Source organism: Gadus macrocephalus, chromosome 8 (assembly GCF_031168955.1).
Source record: "Gadus macrocephalus chromosome 8, ASM3116895v1".
NCBI classification, from domain to species: domain Eukaryota; kingdom Metazoa; phylum Chordata; class Actinopteri; order Gadiformes; family Gadidae; genus Gadus; species Gadus macrocephalus.
Genome location: NC_082389.1, coordinates 14,289,568 through 14,309,846, shown reverse-complemented (window position 1 = coordinate 14,309,846; position 20,279 = coordinate 14,289,568). Strand labels below are relative to the sequence as shown.

General features: G+C 47.1%; 1 protein-coding gene across 2 annotated transcripts; it reads right to left on the bottom strand.

Moving 5' to 3' along the window:
• Positions 1-2,134: 2,134 nt before the first annotated feature.
• cables1 (Cdk5 and Abl enzyme substrate 1) lies at positions 2,135-19,836 on the bottom strand. Of its 2 annotated transcripts, XM_060059299.1 has the most exons (10): positions 19,088-19,836; positions 13,725-13,796; positions 13,461-13,553; positions 12,367-12,444; positions 9,426-9,531; positions 9,098-9,254; positions 7,860-7,963; positions 5,908-6,014; positions 5,374-5,581; positions 2,135-5,040 (listed from the first exon to the last, which is right to left on the bottom strand). In XM_060059299.1, the coding sequence occupies exons 1-10, from the start codon at positions 19,657-19,659 to the stop codon at positions 4,900-4,902; spliced, it is 1,638 nt and encodes a 545-aa protein (XP_059915282.1). In that variant the 5' UTR covers positions 19,660-19,836; the 3' UTR covers positions 2,135-4,899. The 2 variants fall into 2 exon arrangements, with proteins under 2 accessions (XP_059915282.1, XP_059915285.1); XM_060059302.1 differs by lacking the exon at positions 12,367-12,444 and having other exon boundaries at positions 19,088-19,835.
• Between the last annotated feature and the right edge of the window lie 443 nt (positions 19,837-20,279).

The following is a 20,279-nucleotide window of genomic DNA, read 5'->3' as shown; positions in this document are numbered from 1 at the left end:
TGGGTTTCTTAGACCCAGAGTCCTTGGGGGCCCGTCCTGGAACCACACCCAGTCCAAGGTCCTCATGGGGTTTCTCTCTGAAACCCCAGACCCCAGGGGCATTGATGGCCCCTGGAGGCCTGAACCTGGGGCTGTGGGGCCTGTCTTGGGATCACTTCCCGTCTGAAGTCCTACTGGGGTTGTTTCGCCATCCCTGGGGCTCGGCCTCGCACTGCGGTCCTGGAGATAGAACCCTAACCCTAACACGCAACGTCGAAACCAAACCCTCAAATGGACTGTAGTTGCGAAAAAACGGATAAGGGGGTTTCCTTGGGTTTTTATTTTGTGTCTCCAAAAAATTCTTCCAAACTTTCACTCTTTCTTAAAGTGGTCCATCACTGGATTTAAAGTTGTGCTCAGTTGAACATGCAGGAGAGATGGGAGAAACCAAAGAAATATAAATAAGAAAAAATTAAAAAACGAAATTATGTTCACCCTGTCCTGGTTCAAGTGTGCTGAAGCTCTAGGTTACAAGTTAGGGAGAGATCGGATAAATTTGACAGGAGATATGAGAGAAACTTGACAAAAATAGTGAAACAAATATAGATATATATCCAACATGTATTAGTTCAGGTGGGCCAAAGATGGGGTTGCAAGTTTGGAAGAGTTACGATAACCCAGACAAAAGCGACGAAAATCAATAGATAAAGGGGATTTCACTGTTTTGTATAACAGAGATTGGATAAATCTGACAGAAATTGCAAAAAAAAACTGATCAAGTGAGAAGCATGTTGTCGCACTAGCCAAACGGTCCAGGGTCAGGGTTATAGATGTATGACTGTATACTCTGTTTGCTTGACTGAGGACCATTTCCCCAAAGGCTGTACTGGCAAACACAGCTAAACTCCTTTAGCTGTTGAATCGTTTTTCCATTCAACAGGATCCTTCAATGAATAAGCTAACAGGGCATTTAATGTCAGGTCCTGCGTCACTGGCTTTCTGTTACATCGGGGTCGGTTGTCTTCCAAAATCGCCTCTTAGCATGGAACAAAGGGATTGGATAACCATCTCAAAACATGGCGCCCGGATCCGATTTTTGGAGTTCACCTGCAGGGTCAACTCCTCACTAGCAACACTGGTGTTACATGTAACACTCACCGGATTGAGGTTTCCATGGAAACGCACATACACACACATTCACATTCACATAGACACACACACACACACACACACACACACACACACACACACACACACACACACACACACACACACAGTGTGAGCTAATGGCTGAACTCTAAAGTGCCTATCAGATTCCGACTCACTCCTGTTTCTAATAGACCTTCCCTCTGTATTCCTGGTGATATTAAACCACGAGCCCGGTCCACTCCCTTTTATTATGTCTCATTAGTGCAGTGTTCGTTGGCGCTAAACGCACTGGTGGAGAACCTTCGGCCCTGGCCGTTCAAATGCCACACAAGCCACCTTATACAACTGGAGTTTGTTTACACACCCCCATGGAAGGAGAGACTGGAGACAGCGGGAGAGAGAGGGCTGGGTCAGACCACGTGAACAGCCCTTAGTCACTGTATCATGCGGGCAAGGGAATGTGTGTGTGTGTGTGTAGGAGGCAAACTGCCATCTCAGCTGAATGTTGTTTTAAATGCATGATAGGACGGTAGGCCACGAATACCTTCACAATGAGGGCTCCAATTGATTGGCGTGCCGCTATCAATAAGCCCCTTTATGAAGGGTTGAGGGGGGGGAATTAGGCGGTCAATGGAAGGGGGGCTCAGCATCCACGTATGCCTGTAGAAACCCCGCGCTAATACCGGCCCGGTTTGTTTTGATGGCAGCACGGGACCGGCCTGACTGTGGGCCTTGTTTACATTGGCTACGTGTCAGGCAGAGGTCCCTCTCGCTCTCTCACAGAGAGAAACAACCCGTATCGGATTGCATCAGAGCCACATGCACTGAGCTCATTGACATCAGGGCCAGGCCTGGAGGGCTCCAGCTGATGGAGGGGAAAGAGCCTTACTGAGCAGCGTGTGCACTGTACCGACCGCTGCAGCAGCCTGCGAGGTTAGGTCACTTGGTGGGTGGCAGTGGCAGATAATAGTGGCGCTTGTGCATTCATACAGACACTGAACAGATATTTCGTAAGACTCTTTGTTTTAATTGAACAAGCAATGCAGATTATTTACAAACATACACATGAGCTCATGAGTGGTTGTCCATGAGCCGTCTAGTGAAGAATTTAAGTGTGTGTGTGTGTGTGATTAGTGTTATCTTTGTGTTTGCCATCTGTAATTCACCTTCAACTTGGCAATCGGTTTGAATTTGAATCAGAATTTAGTGAAGCCCGTTGGCTGATGTTTAAATAAACCATCATGAATACCTTTGCAACAGTATTGAACACATTATCTTTTTCAATTTCAAGTAGGCCATCTATTCTGAATTAGAGGCCTCGTAATACTCAGTGGTTCTCTCCGAGACGATACATGATTCAGACCAAATAGCATTTTCAATCAAGCTGCCGTCTTCCACCAACCATGCCACAAAAAGTCCCCGAAAAAGGCAACAATTAAATCAACCAATCATATTATTGTTGGTCACGTTGCATTTCTTTTCTTCTCTTAAAGGTGCAGTGTGAATGACTTAGTGGCACCCAGCGGTGAGGTAGCAGAGTACAAGCAACTGAATCCCCCCCGCCACCCCTCCCTTTATAACGACATGGGCGGGGCTGACGTGGATTACTGGTCTTAAAGAGGCCAGTCGAGACTTGGTGTAATCTACGATAGCATCCAGTAGCAGTGTCAGGTGATAAGATTCCTCGATAGAATTGTAAATTGCACCCCTAGTTATTTGATCCGTGAAACTAGGTCAAACCTTACAAGTACGATTATTATTGTTAACCGTCCGCATTGTTGTACGGCTTTAGCGATAAGGTTAGCAATGTTTGTCCGTTGTGTGCCACTTTAGAAACATGCCGGTGTCCCATGGAATTGGAACAGTACCCGCTCCCTATGTAGACATCAAGAGCTTGTTTTAAGGTCAGGACAAAATGGTTCATAATTTCAGAGATCAAACACTAATTAAGACATACTTATGAACATTATATTCTATTTCTGCCAAGGCCATCCTGTAAGATCCCACTTAATTCAACACACTGCGCCTTTAAATGACCCATAGTTTACAACCAGGTATGGCATGGATTATCTGTTAGAAGCAATTTCTTACATCTCCTCTAGTGACATCACACATGGGCGGGTCCACCCAGTTGTATGATGGATAGACCAGCCTACCGATTGGTTCAGTCCACCATGCAGGCCGGTAGGTGGATCTCTCCATACGTCTTGGTGGACCCTCCAACCAGTGATGTCACAAAAGGGTGGACGTACTAATCAGCCAATCAACATCACACCTAGTGGTAAACAAGGGGACCTTTAATGCTAGGGTAGGCCATGTATTTTAGAAGCATTTCTTTGTTTTTTCTTTCATTATTTTTCAATCAATGAATCAAATTCTGACAAAGAAATGGAAAAAGTGTGGCCGTCAGAGGCCTGACCGCTGGTCATCGTAGGTAGTACACCTTCATGTGTTCTGGCTTTGGCTTGAGGCCTGAAAGGAGGAATTGGGATGTTTTTGGTTGGATACTTTAGAAATCGAATCGACTCTGGCTGGTTTGAAAAAAGGTGGCCTACCCGAGCTTTATGTATGAAATAACAAATTCAAGTTATGTTCCAAAGTATGACACTATATTCATACGATGTGGGGAAATGCCTTCGTTCCCTTTCACCCCTGCTACAGGTGGGGCCAGAGTGGATGTCCTTCTTGTGAATCACGCCCCTGTACAGCGGAGACATGTTTGTAGTGCCTTGCTCTGCGGCACCAATCCACAGACGTCCCACCGAAAACCAATTAGTGACCATTGGTTAATACACTTTAGTCGTTCGTACTTTTCTCTCCTGACCCCCAACGAAGCACTGTTCCAGTGCTGGGAATACACTCTAACATAGAGCATGGGGAAATAGCACGCTTAAAGTACAAGTTTCTGGTTAGTATAGTTCCAAAGCAAAACATTTGACAATTAAAAAACAATCCAATACTTTGTATGTTGTAAAAGATACAACAACAGTCGTCCCATCAAGTTTGTACTTTACACAAGTACTTTCAAAATGTCAGATCCCATGCAGATAGTGGTCTGTAAAAAAAGAAAAAAAAAAGAAGGGGGAGCGATAGAAAATAAGAAATCATATAAAGTATGGTCACATGACTCATTTTTTCCAGATTTGTTCCAAAAATAAGAGGATGAAAAAACTGATCCCCTCTTCCCGTTCCCCATAATTTTCCAGGAGTGCACTTGTAGTGATTGGGGAGGGGGGTGCGATTGAGCGACACATTTCTATAGAGAATGTTCTATAGAGAAGAGTACAAATCCAGCCAAAACCAATTGCTAAAGAGGCTGCAGCGTTCATAAAGTCATGCTTGTCAAAAGGCAATGATCATGACATTCATGAACAGGACACGAGTGAAAAAATATGAAGAAAGTTTTTCCTTTGACAACCCTTTGCCAAAACATCACCAAGAGACCTCTTGGTGGCTGAAAAATGTGAGAGATGCGATCCAAAAACCACTAGCTAGAAAAAAAAAATCACAATGAAGAAAAAAGAAATTACTGGTCGGAGCCTTCAAACTTCGAGGAACGTGCACGACTTGTGCAGAAACACAGAGAATAAACGTCGAAGGACGGCCCTGAAAACTATTTAAGAGTGAGTCACTTTGGCAGATTTCAGGTCTCTGAGAGGAAAGGCCAGCGTGGCGTGAATGATTGGAGATGATCTGAGATGACGTGAGATGATTGGACATCAGGAGGAGGAGAGCCCAGCCGGCCGGCCCCCGTCCCCACGGGGCGCGACGTTAGGACGTCTGGACGAGGCGTCTGAAGTGGGGCATGACCTCGTGCTCGGGCAGATGCAGGTTGAACTCCAGGGCCACCAGCACCGGGAACTCAAAGGCTATGAGCTCCCGGCGGTTCACTCTGAACTTCTCTTCCAGTTTCTGAAAGAAGTTAGAACATGTTCATGTTTATTTATTATTAAGAAGGAGCTGCAGCAACGCATTAATGATGATCTCTCTAAAACCTTAAAAAGGGTAGTGATCAGCCAGTAAAAGACATTTCAGACTCCGCCCCCTAGTAGCGGACCCTCCCATGTGACGTTGCAGAATTAAACATCCCAAATAGGCCCCCTTTAAGATTTGAAAATACCACCAAGAAACAACATTAAACTGGCATGAATCTCCCCCTCCCTTCAGACATGGAACACATGAATCCACCCCAGCCGAGCGGCGCCCCTCTTCACGGAGGCCCCCCCGGCGGGACGGGACACTCACGTCGATCAGGTGCTTGACCTCGTGCTTCTTGAGGTCGCCGCCGATCTTGGCGGCCAGCAGGAGGCAGGCGCCGGCGCACAGCTTGCGGTTCTGCTTGTTGAGCTTCCCCTGCAGCACCAGCTTCTCAAAGTAGACGAACGCCATGGCCACCGTGGGCTCGCCGTAGCCACACTCGTCCTGCGCCAGCTTCCTGATCTCCCTCTTCAGACTGCGGGGAGGGGGGGGGGGGGGGGGACACATGGGAGGATGTTGACACTCTTCAAATTAAATGACACAACTTCTACTTGCGACACAGGTATTGCCTTGCACATGCAGACTGGCAGACTGGGAGGGGGTGGTTATGCAACAGCGTGCAATCCAATGCATGCAATCCAAACAGCAAGCGGGCCGTGCAGGTAGCACGACAGGTAGCACGACAGGTAGCACGACAGGTAGCACGACAGGTAGCACGACAGGTAGCACGACAGGTAGCACGACAGGTAGCACGGCAGCACTCTGGTCGCATCGCGCGTCCTATTCTTTTTTTCTCTCTACCTCCGGATCTTGCTGAGCGTCAGCCGGATGTGGGGGAACTTCTCCTTGAAGGTCTCGTTCATGTCCTTCTTGAGGTCCGAGGGTTTCACGTACTCGATCACTGTGGTCTGGAGGAGAGAGGGAACACGAGACACGGGGGGGGGGGGGGGGGTAAGGGGTCACAAGGGTCACAAGGGGGCCACGCCGGAGGGGCCCCTGCTCGGCCAACCCCCCGCCCCGACGTGATAGGGTGAGAAGATGGACGCGGCGCTCGGGGGATACGTTCCGCCCACACACTGACCAATAGGAGGCAGGAGGGAACTGGGAGGCTGGAAATGTACCCGGGGACACCCAATAGCTGTGATCGGGTGTTGCTCCGTGTACAGAGAATGGGGCCTCACGGTGTGGTGGGGCTATTGTTTTGGTTCAGTTTGGTGGACTTCTGGGACTGGGAGTTTGTTACATGTCCTTACTGGTTGAGTAATGACTGATGTTTCCATTTGTGCTGCATTTATTTGTACCTAGGGACTGCAGATGTTAATTGACCTAAGGCTAACTCTGGTACGAGGCATCAAATGGTTACCTTTATGTTCTAATTGCACATGGTCGCTTACAAATAATAGTGAAAAAAAAATACAATATGTATATGAATATATATATATTCTGCACTTTTTTCTGGCTTTTGGTCAGAAAATATGAACTAGGACTTATCAATAGGTGCTTAAAAATCCCCCAAATAAACTGATCAAAACCATCACCCATATAGTTGCCTGATTCTAATGAATCCAGGTATTTCACGTTATAAAACAAAATAGATCAAATGAATATTTAATAAATATAACACGTGCCGTCCTTTCTGCCCACTGACTGTGAGGCCGGCGTTCAAAGGGGACCGCACCGTACATCAACAGATGACCCGTCTATTGTCTTCCTGGCATTCAGAGTACGAGGGGAGAAAACGCCAAATATTTAGCTTGCACAACTTGGCACGACACACGTTTCAATAACAACTCGGTGTTTTGCATCGGTCCCCAGGAGTGAAGCATTCAAAAAAGGACTTGTAGCATTCCTGTAGCGGGAACACAAAAGCTATTGTCCCAGCTTTGTGGATGCTGGGACTCCATATGGGGGCAGGGAAGGAAAACACAGTCTGGCCTTGAATGAGCGGAGCGCGCCCCTGGTCCGTCCCTCTGTGTGTGTACTCTGCCAGTCTACGTAAGAACAACACTGCCGGGCAGAGAATGAGTCTGTCGTCTGTAAACCTCCTTTCCCGCTCACCAAAAACAAAACAAAGCCACAATGGACATTCTTTCCAGAGACTGATTTTAAAAAAGCTGCGTCTGAAAAAGTATTCAACTTGGAAAAGGGAGAATTCTTACAGTCACGACTAAAGAATGAGGCATTGCTAAGAGGTCTCACCAGCTGGTAGGGCAGGGAACAAGGTGATGTATGGCATATGGCACAATTAGTGAGAGCTGATAGAGTAACACAGAAAGACAGCCACACACACACACACACACACACACACACACACACACACACACACACACACACACACACACACACACACACACACACACACACACACACACACACACACACACACACACACACACACACACACACACTTCATTGATTTAAGTAGTGTGACGGTTCTGGCTGCGCTCCAACAGTAGATCTGGCCCAGGAGGCCGGTTCACACAGTGTAGAGGGGGGGGTGCCCCCTCCCTCCTCAACCTTGTATTCAGTCGGGACCGAGAGGGAGCAGCGGAAAACTAACCAAAACGACTTGGATTCACACAACATATGGTCGTCTATCTGGGGCTGAACGACTACAGAAAAACAATGTTTGCGACCAAAACAACGTTCCGGTTCCCCTCTCGGGGGCGGGGGTCTGGCGGGGCTGCTGGCGGCAGTGTTTTTGTTATCCGTCCTGACGGTGTTTTGTGTGCCGGCCGTGAGCGTGTTCTCACCATGTAGGAGGGGAAGATGAGGACTCGCTTGTGCTTCCCACAGGGCCACTGGGGGTCGTCCAGCAGGTTGGGGTCGTACTCTCGGAGGTCCCCCACATCGTTGCCTGCATGGGGATCGAACACCGCAACACAACACCACAACACAACACAACACAACAGATCAGACCAACGATCCCATTCAGCGGGTGCATTTTCTTCTATAAAACACTAGTAAAGGCCGGTCAATACTGTGAGGTACTTTTCTCCAATACAGTGCATGTACATTTCTAAGCCTGGGTGACCCCCCACTGGGTGTCAAACCCCTCTTGCATTGTTCATGAAAAGCAGAACCAGTTGTGCTGCACAAGACGGAATATTTATTAAAGGATGAAAAAACTAAACAGAAGCGGCTGTGAAAAATGGTGACACATTGAATCAACATTTTTAAACAGATCCCTACCGTGGAACTGGGAGTTCTGTGTTGATTGAACGCAGAGTAAGCATTGTGTCTGTTTGTTTCGCTATTCTCTGGCAAGCCCAGTGCCAAGCTATCTTTGTCTATTTTAGTTACGTTAAGATATTATTTTGGAAAAACAAATTAAGTCTATTTTGGGCCGTTTGCGTTGAAGCACTGACAGACTCCTGAGGTTGCATTGCATGAATTGTCATACGATTTAGACAATATAAATGGAGACAAAATGTGTATTTTAGTCTTCATCATTATAACAATTATGTGCTGCTATCTTGTTATGATTATGTAGCATTGAATTCTGAATATTTCACCAGCTGAAGAAAAACAAACTTGAAGTGTTTGAGGCACGAAGGAAAATAAAGTTGGTGAGAGAACAGCCTTGCTCAGAGCTTGCATAACACAAACGTTCAAGGTCAAAAACAAACAACACCCTACTGGAGCGATCATCTGCTGTAAAATAACAATATTCAAATGTGGCTAGAGAATAAGCAGTGGGTCAAAAAATAATCAACATGCCAAAAAAAATTGAATAAAAAGTTAAAGCACGTTCCAAATGGTCTAATTTTCTCTAGATAAAGTAGATTCTGCTCTTGGAGGAGCAGTCCATCCCCTTGGACTAAACTGCATCTGCATCACCCCAGTGGGTGCTACACATTGGTGGTGGGGAGTGCGGTCCCCCCCTTCAGTGTAAAGCGAGTGAGTGAGAGAAAAGCACCATATCAATTAAATCCTTCTTCTTCTTAAACTTACCCCCCGTAGACTAACCCCCATAACCCCCCCAGCTCACCCGTGTCCAGGCTGCTCTGGGTGCTGTTGAGGCGGGCCAGGCTCAGGCTGCGGTGGCTGGCGTTGCGGGACTGGGAGAAGGACGAGGTGGAGTCAATGGTGTTCCTGCGACCGCCCAGGACGTTGGTGGGGTACATGAACTGCGTGTAGGACACCGTCTGTGGGGGGGGGGGGGGGACGACGACATGGAGTTAGTGGCACAGGGAGGGGGGGGGGGGCACTCAAGGTACGAACAAGATAAAAAGAGGTGCTAGGTGATATTTCTTTCATTTTATTGATTGAATATGATCCAATGTCTTACGACATCCCAAACATCTGGGGCTGCTTACCTTCCCGTCGGCCCCTAGCTCCACCCCCTCCAGCCCGATCACCATCTCCTTGGCGCTCGCACCCCCCGACGGGTGGCGCTGTCGCCCGCCCTCCAGCTTCACATCCCTGTCGGTCACAGCACCCTTTAGAGCTCCCCCAGGACCCCCACAGCACCCTTGGGTGCCACAGTTCATGTTTCCCCCCCCCCCCCCCCCTCCCGATCAAACAGTCATATAATATAGACAATGAAGGCTTCGCCAGTGGAGGGAGGGGAGGGGGAGGGTTGTGGAGGAGATGCTAGGAGGAAATCGCGGCTCCGGGCTGACAGTCCTGCAGCTTGACGACAGTGCATGAAATGCCATGCTAGCATGGGAGAGTTTCAGGAGGTTACCATTGAGTGTATCAACGGCGCTGGTGGAGAAAACAGCTGGCAGGGCCTTGTTTGCGTGAAGTCTCTGTGGGCCGCACATGGGATGTAAGGGAACGGACGTTAAGGACCTTATCCGCCACTTGAATGAGCAGGGCTTTGTCATAGACTTGGGTGCACTATCCTTCTGTATTCAGCTGACTGGTCCATTTAATACTTTTCTTTTATGTGTTGACATTTCTCTAAATCTTATTCGTGAGATAACAGTAATGCGTGTGTGGTTGTGACATTCGGGGCCCCGTTCTTCTGTGATGGGAACAGTGTTATCTGTGCGACGGTCCCTCAGCCGGGACACGGGGCCCGCCTTGTTGACGGTCGCACTACAGACGGGGACGTCCCCGGGCGGCGGACCCACCAGCACATAAAACCGCCCGCATGAAAGACAAGAGACATGAAAGACCCGATCTAAAAAAGAAACCACAAAAAAGGAAATGAAAGAGGAGGCTAAAAGCTTCTTCGTTTTTTTTGGTTGACCCCTTTAAAGTCTGGCCAGAAACATACATAAACATTCAGCCATCAGCCTGTGGGACAGAGAGGAGGGCGGGGTGAGGGGGTCGGAGACGAGGCTGTCCGGCTGCATGCAGAACAAACAACCACTGACTTTACACATTCCCATGTTAGTCGTAGTGCTACCGTCCAGGCAGGACATTCATTCACCGACGGATCAAAGGCCCTGCCGTTTTATTGTATCCATTGCATTTAAATCGTTATATTATACAGCATTTATATATACTGGTAATAGCTCAAAATTATTTAGCCAAAGTCTACGTTAGACTTTGAGCCGACGAGGAGCAGATCCAGGGCGGTCTGGTTAGGAGGATGGGGTCTAGGAATGGGAGCAGTGCTGGCTGGCTGCTGAGGATTCAACCTAGTAACGGAGGCAGGACTCCAGAGGACTGCGCTACTTATTCAAATAACAGACATCTGAAATCAGGACAGGAGAGGGAGGTATAAGTGATCACGATAACGGGGCCGCCGCGGGTATTCAATGACCCCAGACAAACATCTGTGCTGTGAGCATCACTGTGTGGGGAACTAAAATAAACTGTTGCAGGCGAAGCAGAGAGGACGGCTACTGTGACTATGTCGTTTCATCGTGACACCAACATTGGCCCGAGCCATCCGGTGTCAGGCAACCAACCGCAAACTGTTAATTAGCGAGACTGAGCAGTCAGTCTCAGAGATACCACTGGAGGGGGCTTCATTAACCCTTGAACCGACACTGTTTTGGCTGGCTTTGTGAATTCCACAGAAAAAAATGGAGCAACTTTCTTCGCTTGACTGAGGGCCACACGCACATAGACACAAAACATAAATACCGGCCGTTTCATGTGCCATGACTTCAATTGAAAAGAAACCGGAAGAAAGGTTTCGCTTCAGCTTGCAAAGAAATGTGTAATCTAAACAAGCGCAGAGAAATGAACACCAGTGGTTAATGTTAAACCAGCTGGTGTGTGTGTGTGTGTGTGTGTGTGTGTGTGTGTGTGTGTGTGTGTGTGTGTGTGTGTGTGTGTGTGTGTGTGTGTGTGTGTGTGTGTGTGTGTGTGTGTGTGTGTGTGTGTGTGTATGTGTGTGTGTGTGTACGTGTGTGTACGTGTGTGTGTCAGTCTCTGAACAGATCCACCACACTTTGACATATCAGGACAAAGCACATCTTTAGGTGAGGAGCACTAGAGGTTGCGCTAAGATGGTCAGTGACCGTTGGGTTACGCTATGGGAAGGGGTAGGAGGGCGACAACAGCGAAGCCGGCGGCAGTAACTGACAAAAACGAGTCAACTTGAAGGAAAAAAAAACGCTGACGAAAGTCGGGAAGTTGCCCGAGCCAAAAACCGAGGGGGGGAAAAAAAGAAGCAATAAGCGTCTACGATTGTTTGTAGATTAGCGGTAGAAATAAACAAACATAGAATCAAGCGTCATCAGCCCATTGCAGACCACCGTTGTAGATAATGTTATTAATAGAACCTGACAGTTTGTAGTCCTAATAACTGGTCCTTTCAGATCCAGGATTCCTTGACCCCCGAATAACATTTATTTAGATTGACCAAATTATTAGTTACGTGTGGTTAACAAAGGTCAATGAAACGTAAAATTTTGTAATATTCATATCTTACAGTTTTAATGCTACTTGACAATTAAACTTTAATAAGCCTTTCACCAGGTATGTTATCAAGACACTAAATTAAACTACAACAAACAGCGGAAGGCTTATTAAAGCTTCAAGTTTCACGAGCAGACTGTATATTAATGTCGTAAAACAAAATAGCTCTTTTGGTCCCCATTGACTTTGTTCACCACAGGCTTTTTTTTAATAGTACTTTCAAGAATGGAATCAACTTCGGTTTTTTAGGACTACAAAAAAGGACAGGATATTATAATTAAATAGCATCCGCCACAACCATCCCTTGACAATGTATCACCGGCTACAGGAGAGTACATCCGTAGAGGACAAATAAAGGCGGGGGAAATCAAAAAGGGAGAGGGAGTGCAGGCGGGAGACAAAAATATAGAGTATGGCATGCTGTCGGATACATACCCTGCTTGGCTACAATCTCGATAAGGCAGCACAGAAAATACACTATAGAAGGATCTCCGGGCACTGATAAGGACTATCCTATAAAAACAAAAAAAATAGGCAAATGAGGCTACTTTAAACATCTAGCTGTTCAGGAGTTCAGGTTAAGTGGGAGGCGGTTTTCTTGAGCAGAATCCAGTAGAAAACAGAAAATCTAAGGGAGACTTGAACGTGAAGGTGGCATTGTGACTGTAGGCGGGACGGCGTGGAGAGGCGTGGAGAGGTATGGGTGGGCAGTTGAAAACGGTGCCATTTTCTAGAGCTCATTTCAGAACAAGGCTTTTATACTTTGAGAAAAACCAGACCATAACGCATCTCACAAAAGAGGGCATAACTGTGTGTAACAGTGTCAGAAAGTCTATAAATACATCACGTTTACACTCGCGGGTCATCTGCGATACCGCTAAATCCGGTTTACCTTCAATCCACTTTAGTAATAAACGGATTTGAGGCCATGGTGACAGAAAAGGGATTAATTAAATAAATGTCCCTGACCACATGGTCCACACATTTGATAATAACAAGTGCTTTTTTGGGCTCTTATCCACGTTATCCTTACCAAAGGTTACCAAATGCTAAACATTTTTGAGACTAGAAGGACAAAAATTGCCTGGAGGCCAGTCCAACAAAACATATCATTAACCATTAAAGTATAATAAATACTAGATCTGAGGAGTGAGTTTCTGCAGGTATATCTTTTGTTTATGGTGAAGAGTGTAACGGAAAATTATTCAAGTTACTTTCGGGGTGGAAGCAAGAGTTTCTGCATTGATGCTGATCTAATAGACAGTTATCCCACTAAGGTTCAATAGCTAACTACACTGCACTCATGAATATATTAAAAATCCCATAAATAACCAATTTCAATTCAACTATTAGTATTAATGACCAAATACAAAACGGATAAGCTCGCCTACTGAGATTTCCTTTGTAATCTGAGAATCGGTGAAACTGCAGTTCGTCGACTTGTAAGGGCGTTGTCGGGGGGTGAGCCAGCCATCATCCACTGGGAGCCCTTGTACTGGACTGGGGCATGGCATTGTTGGCCTCCATACCTTCCATTGCGCATATCGTGTTGCCTCATGTTCTTGATGAAGTGGATCTTCTTGAAGCTCTTTGGTCGCGGTGAACCCGATAGGGTTCGGCATCTGAAGGAGCAAGGAGAAGAAAGAAAAGACAAGAAGCCGTCAGCCACTGAACAGGGAGAAGGCAGAGCCACGCGAGATAAGATCGTCGTGTGACGTCAGGAAGCCTTTTGGAAGAGGGTGTCGGGCAGGGCCTTTCTGTGGCCAGGGCGAGTCCCGCCGGGCGGAGGGTACCTGCGCAGAGGAGCGTTCTCCGCAATGTCCTCCAGGGTCTCCAGGGAGGAACGCTGGGAGACGAGTCTCCGTCTGGAGGAGATACAGACAAGGAGGGAGAAGGTGGGGAGGTGATGAGGCATTTCAGAAAAAAAACTATAATATATCAACCCCAACATCTCTGCCGTTTGTCCAACGATTGTAATGAGGCCTAACCTTTGGGAGAAGTCAAAACAATTGGCATGTCATAAACCAATTCTTAATACGGCAACGTCTTATCTACTCACTGTGATCAATGTGCAAAGCAAGTAAACACAGCTTTAGCGATGGCAGTTTGCCATTGTGGTGTGTGTACCAGACGGTACAGTCATGAATCAAGACTTTTAGTGTCAGGAGTTAGTCACAACAACTCAACGACACATTCCTTCCATTAGTAAATGGAGGTCAGTTAACTTATGAAACGATTCGTACACAAGGGGGAAAAAGCAAGAGATTTCTACATAAATCTCTCGATTTTCCTACTTAAGTAATGAGCTTTACTTGGCTGAATAAGGCTGATGCAAGTATTTTTTGATTTATTAGGCGCTTACAACACTTGAATGTAACACAGGATGCAAGCGTTCTGTGCCAGGCTCTACAAACGCGAGACACTATCTTGACCTCCAATGGGTTACCGTCACTGGCTGTTAAAACGTGTTGAACTTAACTCAATCTTAACACCTAGGGCTGTACTTCAGCCAATCATTGAGCACATTGAATACAAACACCGTTGACTCAGATCACACATTCATGGAACATAACGAGCTGGAAGGTAATGAATCCGTGCTGATGCGCCCTGTTCCCTGCTCCCATTTGGACATCCCGTACAAAAAAAGTTTAACTCATATTCCCCATGCAACCTTTGTGTGGTTCATTTACAGCTGCTCGCTTTGTCTGGTTTGAGACCAGCGAATCCATCAACCCCCAGAGTGTTTGTGTGGTCAATGATCACTGTGGGATCGTGCTACAGCCTTTATGCATGACCACAGTGTTCTTCCAGCATGGCACGGGGATCGTGCTACAGCCTTTATGCATGACCACAGTGTACTTTCAGCATGGCACCAGAGGTGACGGGGAGGGCAGGAGGATGAGGAACCAGCCTTTGAAATCTTTTTATTTTTTATGTACTTAGTTTCAACACATGCAGCCCCCGTACGGCCCACATGGGTTGACTCGACGTGAACCTCTGAATCAGAGCCCCTGTGTGAACACAACTGCCGGCTCCAGACCAATCGTGTCTCGACTAGCTTGACGTTTCACACACAATTACCACCTACACCCAACGTGTGAGGTACATTATACACCCAATTGAATCTGGTATGAGAAAATCTCCCAAAACAACCTGACCGGCCGCATATCTTTAAATCTCTTGCATCGGTAAACATCCCTGTTTCCCCACTGAGCACACAACACTCAGTAGAGGCACTGAACACGTGGGTATCATGCACCACCCTTCACCCACTGTACACATCGGGACCGCGTCTGGCAGGCTTCAACAGAGCGTTACTATGCTGGTGGTGTCTGCAGCACAATGCCACTTGACTTCAACAGTCCTCCCCTCCCCTCCTTCACCCCTGCTGTTTCAGTAGCAGGCTGAAGAGCCCCAGTTAATGAACGACAGAAAATATGAGGACGGATTAAGAGAAGAAGACTCTGGAGGGTCTCTCAGGGGGTGAACAAACAAAGGCAGGTGAGCGCATGCTGGGGCTGGATGATGAGGGTTAGAGGAGATATACCTAGCAGTTAGACATACCAGAATCCCTGATCTTTGGCTGAGTGTTCCTCGTGAGAATGATTCTCATGCCCCAAGTAAAGAAATAAGCCCCAAGCCCTACCTCCGAGTGAAGGCTTGAGACAAACTGAGGGAAAGATAGGCAGCTGATCTCGATATTTCCTCTGCAGCAGAATGAGAGGAAGGTCATGATGTTTTGGTTTGACCCCTTTCTAAATGTCAGACAGGGGGAGGTTGAATCCTTAGGAGGTGAACAGAGAAGTCTAAGGATCCATGATCTCATTCAAGGACCCATGTATATTGCATTTTTCTAAGGTTCTATTTAAACATAAACCATTAAAACTTAGATACATTTCTAACATTGAAAAATTTGCAAAGTAAGCTTTAACAATTCACAAGGTGCAGCAACTATGACCATACCCAGATAATGTGCTAAAACGGTTGTCTGGCAGAGCAGTCAACCTTAAATGAGTGTGTTGCAGCCACATCCAAGTTGAAACATTCCACACGATATCCACCTACTATTCCTAAATTCCATGTGACAGAAGAGCAGGTTGGGGCCAGTACAAACGCACGCTAATGCGCTGGGAGGCCTTTGATCCAGCCGCTGTAAATGAAGAGCAGAATAAAGCCGGCTGGTTGTTATGGGTTTTGCTCCTTCCACTGCTTAAGGTGGTTAGCCCAGGATCTTGGCAGCCTCTAGAAACATCCCCATAGTGCTGTTCATCAGTTCACAACACTGGGTCTGGTTGTAATGGAAGAGGAGGAGACCCCATCTGAAAGGTCTGAGGCATAGGGGCACGACCTAAGCCTAGTGAGCCACAAAGTGCAACGAAGAAGCAGAACTTCCTTGTCCTCCGATGAACAGGAGACAGGGGCCGAAACCATACTTCAAACCATATTTTTTCAATGTCCACAGAGACAAAACATGATAATAAAATCCTGGCAATGATTTAGCTCAAGCATTTCAATGAGTGTTGCCTTTCATAATATAATTCATAATATAATAATGTAGAGAACCTCACCAAAATAGACACCCTAAAAATGAAACATAGGCAAGTATTTTCCAAGGTAAGATATATTTAGAGAAAGTATAACTGTGCATGTTCTTTTGAAAGGACAGGGTTCCTGTGCCTAGTTCTCCACAGGCTAGAACACAGGCAAGCAGGGTGGGATACTCACCCAGCCTCTTCTCCAAGTCACGGTCTGGTTCTGATTATGCCCACTTTCTAACACTGTATTCTTACCGGGAATATCTTCTGACAGCTATGGCAACCAGGAGCCAGTGGAATAGAAATTAGCCTCTCTTACATAAACCTGGTGGTGATGCCAACAATGACCTCAACCTGAACAACAATCAGCCCCATATCCCAGAAGGATGTGATCCAATTGCCCAGACACGCTCTGAATGACCACTAGAACAGCATTACTCTGGCCGCGCGAGAGGCTGTGGTTCCTGTGCTGTAAGGCTGAGGCAGCCTAACCCTTGTTAAAATACTGTGGGCTTTCTGGCGCTTCCTGGAGCCAGTGAAAAGCAAACAGTGTGTACGTGAGGAGACTCGCTGGGCCGTCCAGGTCGTGGGAGGGGTTCTGATTAAAGAAAAGGAAATGGGATCCCTCTAGTCCGATATAAGACTATATCACAGAGTTGCGGGGGGAGGGGGGATGGGAGGGGTTTTAAACATTGTACGGCGAAATAAACCTGAGGAAAAAAAAAAAACCTGAAAGGCAATTCTTTTTTTTTTTTATTAAAAAATGAATAAAAGTTTGAGATAAGGGCCGACCACATCATCAATACGATGGATCAGAACTAGTCTCGAGGACATAAAGGGCTCTGAGAAATACTTTTTTCCCCCCCTCTTGGCAGCGACTCAGAAGCAGTGAGGGACTTCCTGAGCAGCAGCGGGGGAGACGGGGCCAAGGAGTCTGGAGAGCAGAGTGCGCCTCTGTTGCCCCCGTCTCTCCTGGGAGAGGAAGCGGCGGACAGCGAAACACACAGCCAGGGGTGGAAACAGGGGAGGGGTGGGAGACAGGGGAGAGCCAGCAAGCCTCTCAGAAAGCCCGGGCATCCTGTCGTTCCGAGCCAGGGTGAACTCGTTTTTAAACACTATTTTCAGTGCTTTTTTTTTTTTTTTTTCTCACCCATTGAACCCCGGGAACACAATCCGGCCACTGTGCAGGCCAGTGACCCGGTCCTGCCCCGTCCCGCACCGGGTAGGGGTTAAGCCCGGAGCACACGGCCGTGTGGGAACACACACACAGAGTCACATCAACAACAAATAACTGGACATCCTATTTGAAGCAAGTGTAAAAAAATGAATACCACTACATTCTCCATGCGGTGGGACGTGCTCCGTTAAAACAATACGATTCTACTTCTTGCTAGCGTCTCGCATGAGGTAAGAGGAAAAAGGTGGAGCATCGATAGGTAACACGCCAGGATCCTGCTGCCAGCATGGACGTCGTCCAGAAAAAACACATTCCCCAAAACCAGTACTTTTTGTTTTAACTGGCTCACCTTACCTGGGAGCGCACAGGAGAACTTCTCTTAATGAGCACCTGAATAAGATCGTGTGATAAACCCTAACCCAAACACTTAGCCTTCATGCGTCTTTGCTTTTGTTTTGGGGTTGATTTTATAAATTAACAAAAATGGCTATGGTTTAAAAAAAACCCGATAACCTTTATCACATCGTAAATGGGATTGTGAAATAGTATTAGAGGATGGGCTAGTTCTGCTCTGGGGTCAAGGAGAGAATGAATTGAGCGCTGCATGCTAATTGCTGCAGCTCCATGTTCAGGTGTGTGTGTGTGTGTGTGTGTGTGTGTGTGTGTGTGTGTGTGTGTGTGTGTGTGTGTGTGTGTGTGTGTGTGTGTGTGTGTGTGTGTGTGTGTGTGTGTGTGTGTGTGTGTGTGTGTGTGTGTGTGTGTGTGTGTGTGTGTGTGTGTGTGTGTGTGTGTGTGTGTGTGTGTGTGTGTGTGTGTGTGTGTGTGTGTGTGTGTGTTTAACCCAGAAGCCAGACAGTAGGTTGGGACATTAAGAGGACTGTTAGCCAAGTGCAACTGACAGCCAACCCCCCCCCACACCAACACCACCCCTCCCCTTTTATTCTCAATGGCAAGTAAACCCATAGAATAATAAAGACATACACGACACACACACACACAGTGTATTGATCATGTTGTGTTATGGGGGTGTTGCATTACAGGGCTAGGGGCAGCTGTGTGCCACGTTTCTAGAACAAGTCAAGACAAAATAACTTTTTTATAGGCTATTAGCATAGCTATGCGAGAAAGAGACCAACAGACAGACGGGGAGAGACAGAGAGGGATTCCTTGAATGATGAGGTATGCTTTGTAGTGGGACAGGGGTACTTGGTAACAGCTCCACAGCTGTTGCTCCTGTCTTGGTTAAAAACAAAGATATCTCTTTGAAAATATGAACTATAAATCGATGATGTTGTAAAACAACTTGCTCTAGCTGCAAGAACAGTATACCTTCTCCTTTGAGAAGAACAGTTTATCCATCATTTTGTCTCAACAACTCTAGTCACAAGTGTGTCTTTCCCATCACATAGTACACCAAAACATTTGCAGAGACAGTTTGCATTACCTTGACCTCTGCAGCTCTATTGCAGAGTTGGCTATCTGTCCGCCCTCCAGGTTGTAGTTCTGGGCGCCCTGCCTGGAGAAGGAGGCAGGTAGGACCCCCTGAGTGTATGTCTGCAGCCTCCCTCTAGCCGCGGCTGGGACCGCAGAGAAGGGTGAGCTGAATATGGAAGGCCCAAACGCATCCCCGTCCGATTCCGTCCCGGGGGGAGCAGTGGGACCCATCACAAAACTTGCTCGGTTTGTAGCAAGCAGAGCGTGGTTAGCGAGCGCCTGGGCGGCCGTGGTCGCTGCCACTGCTGCCCCTGCCCCGGTGGCAGCACCAGCATCTGCCGCATGCATTGAGCGTTCTGGGGAAACCAGGCTCTGTCTAGTCCTTCCCTCAACTGAATCATCCTCTTCGGTTTGGATGTCTGCATCATCTTGCACTGGCCGTCCGTCCAAAGAGATCTTGCTGAGAAAAGACAGCGCAGCTTGTCTCCTCCTCGGATCTATGCGTTTCCGTGTATGTTCGCTGCTGGAATGCTTTATCTGGAGCGTGGTGGTGGATGTGTTGCTGCTCGTGGCAGCCGCCATGGTCCACCTCCAAGCAATGTCAGAGCGTGAGCAGAGATCTTACCTCGATGACATTAAGAAAGTGATGATCGTGCTTATGTTGGCTAACGTCAGTGTGGTCTGTCTTTAAAGTACATGCGTTAAACTGGCTAAAAACAGGAAGGTCACGTGTGTTCAGTATTGTGGCAGCACGGGGAAAATGTGGACCAATGGGCGCTCAGAGAAGGGAGCATGTTTTTTTCTTTTCCTGCGCGCTCCCCCACGCCCCCATATATTCTGTAGCCTACAGGGATCCGCCGTCATTACGGTAATGGGCCAATAGTTGTCAACAGCCTTTTCTAATTATTTGTAAGTATTTTTGAACAATGTTGCCCAAACATTTACTTTTTGACAAAGTGCAATACTGTGCAAAAACATTTAAAATCGAATAATGATACTCACATTGCTAAAAGAACAGTGTATGTCAAATTGATTATCAACCATTATCAAAATATGGACTTTGCTTTCATTTGTGCACGAGTCAGCATGTTCTTCTTCCACTGCTCGGTAACAGCGCCATCTGGCTGACACTGTTCAGCTGCAACTGTTATCGTTTAAAATGAGTTACGCTATCTAGTGGCTCCTCCTCACAACTACAGCAA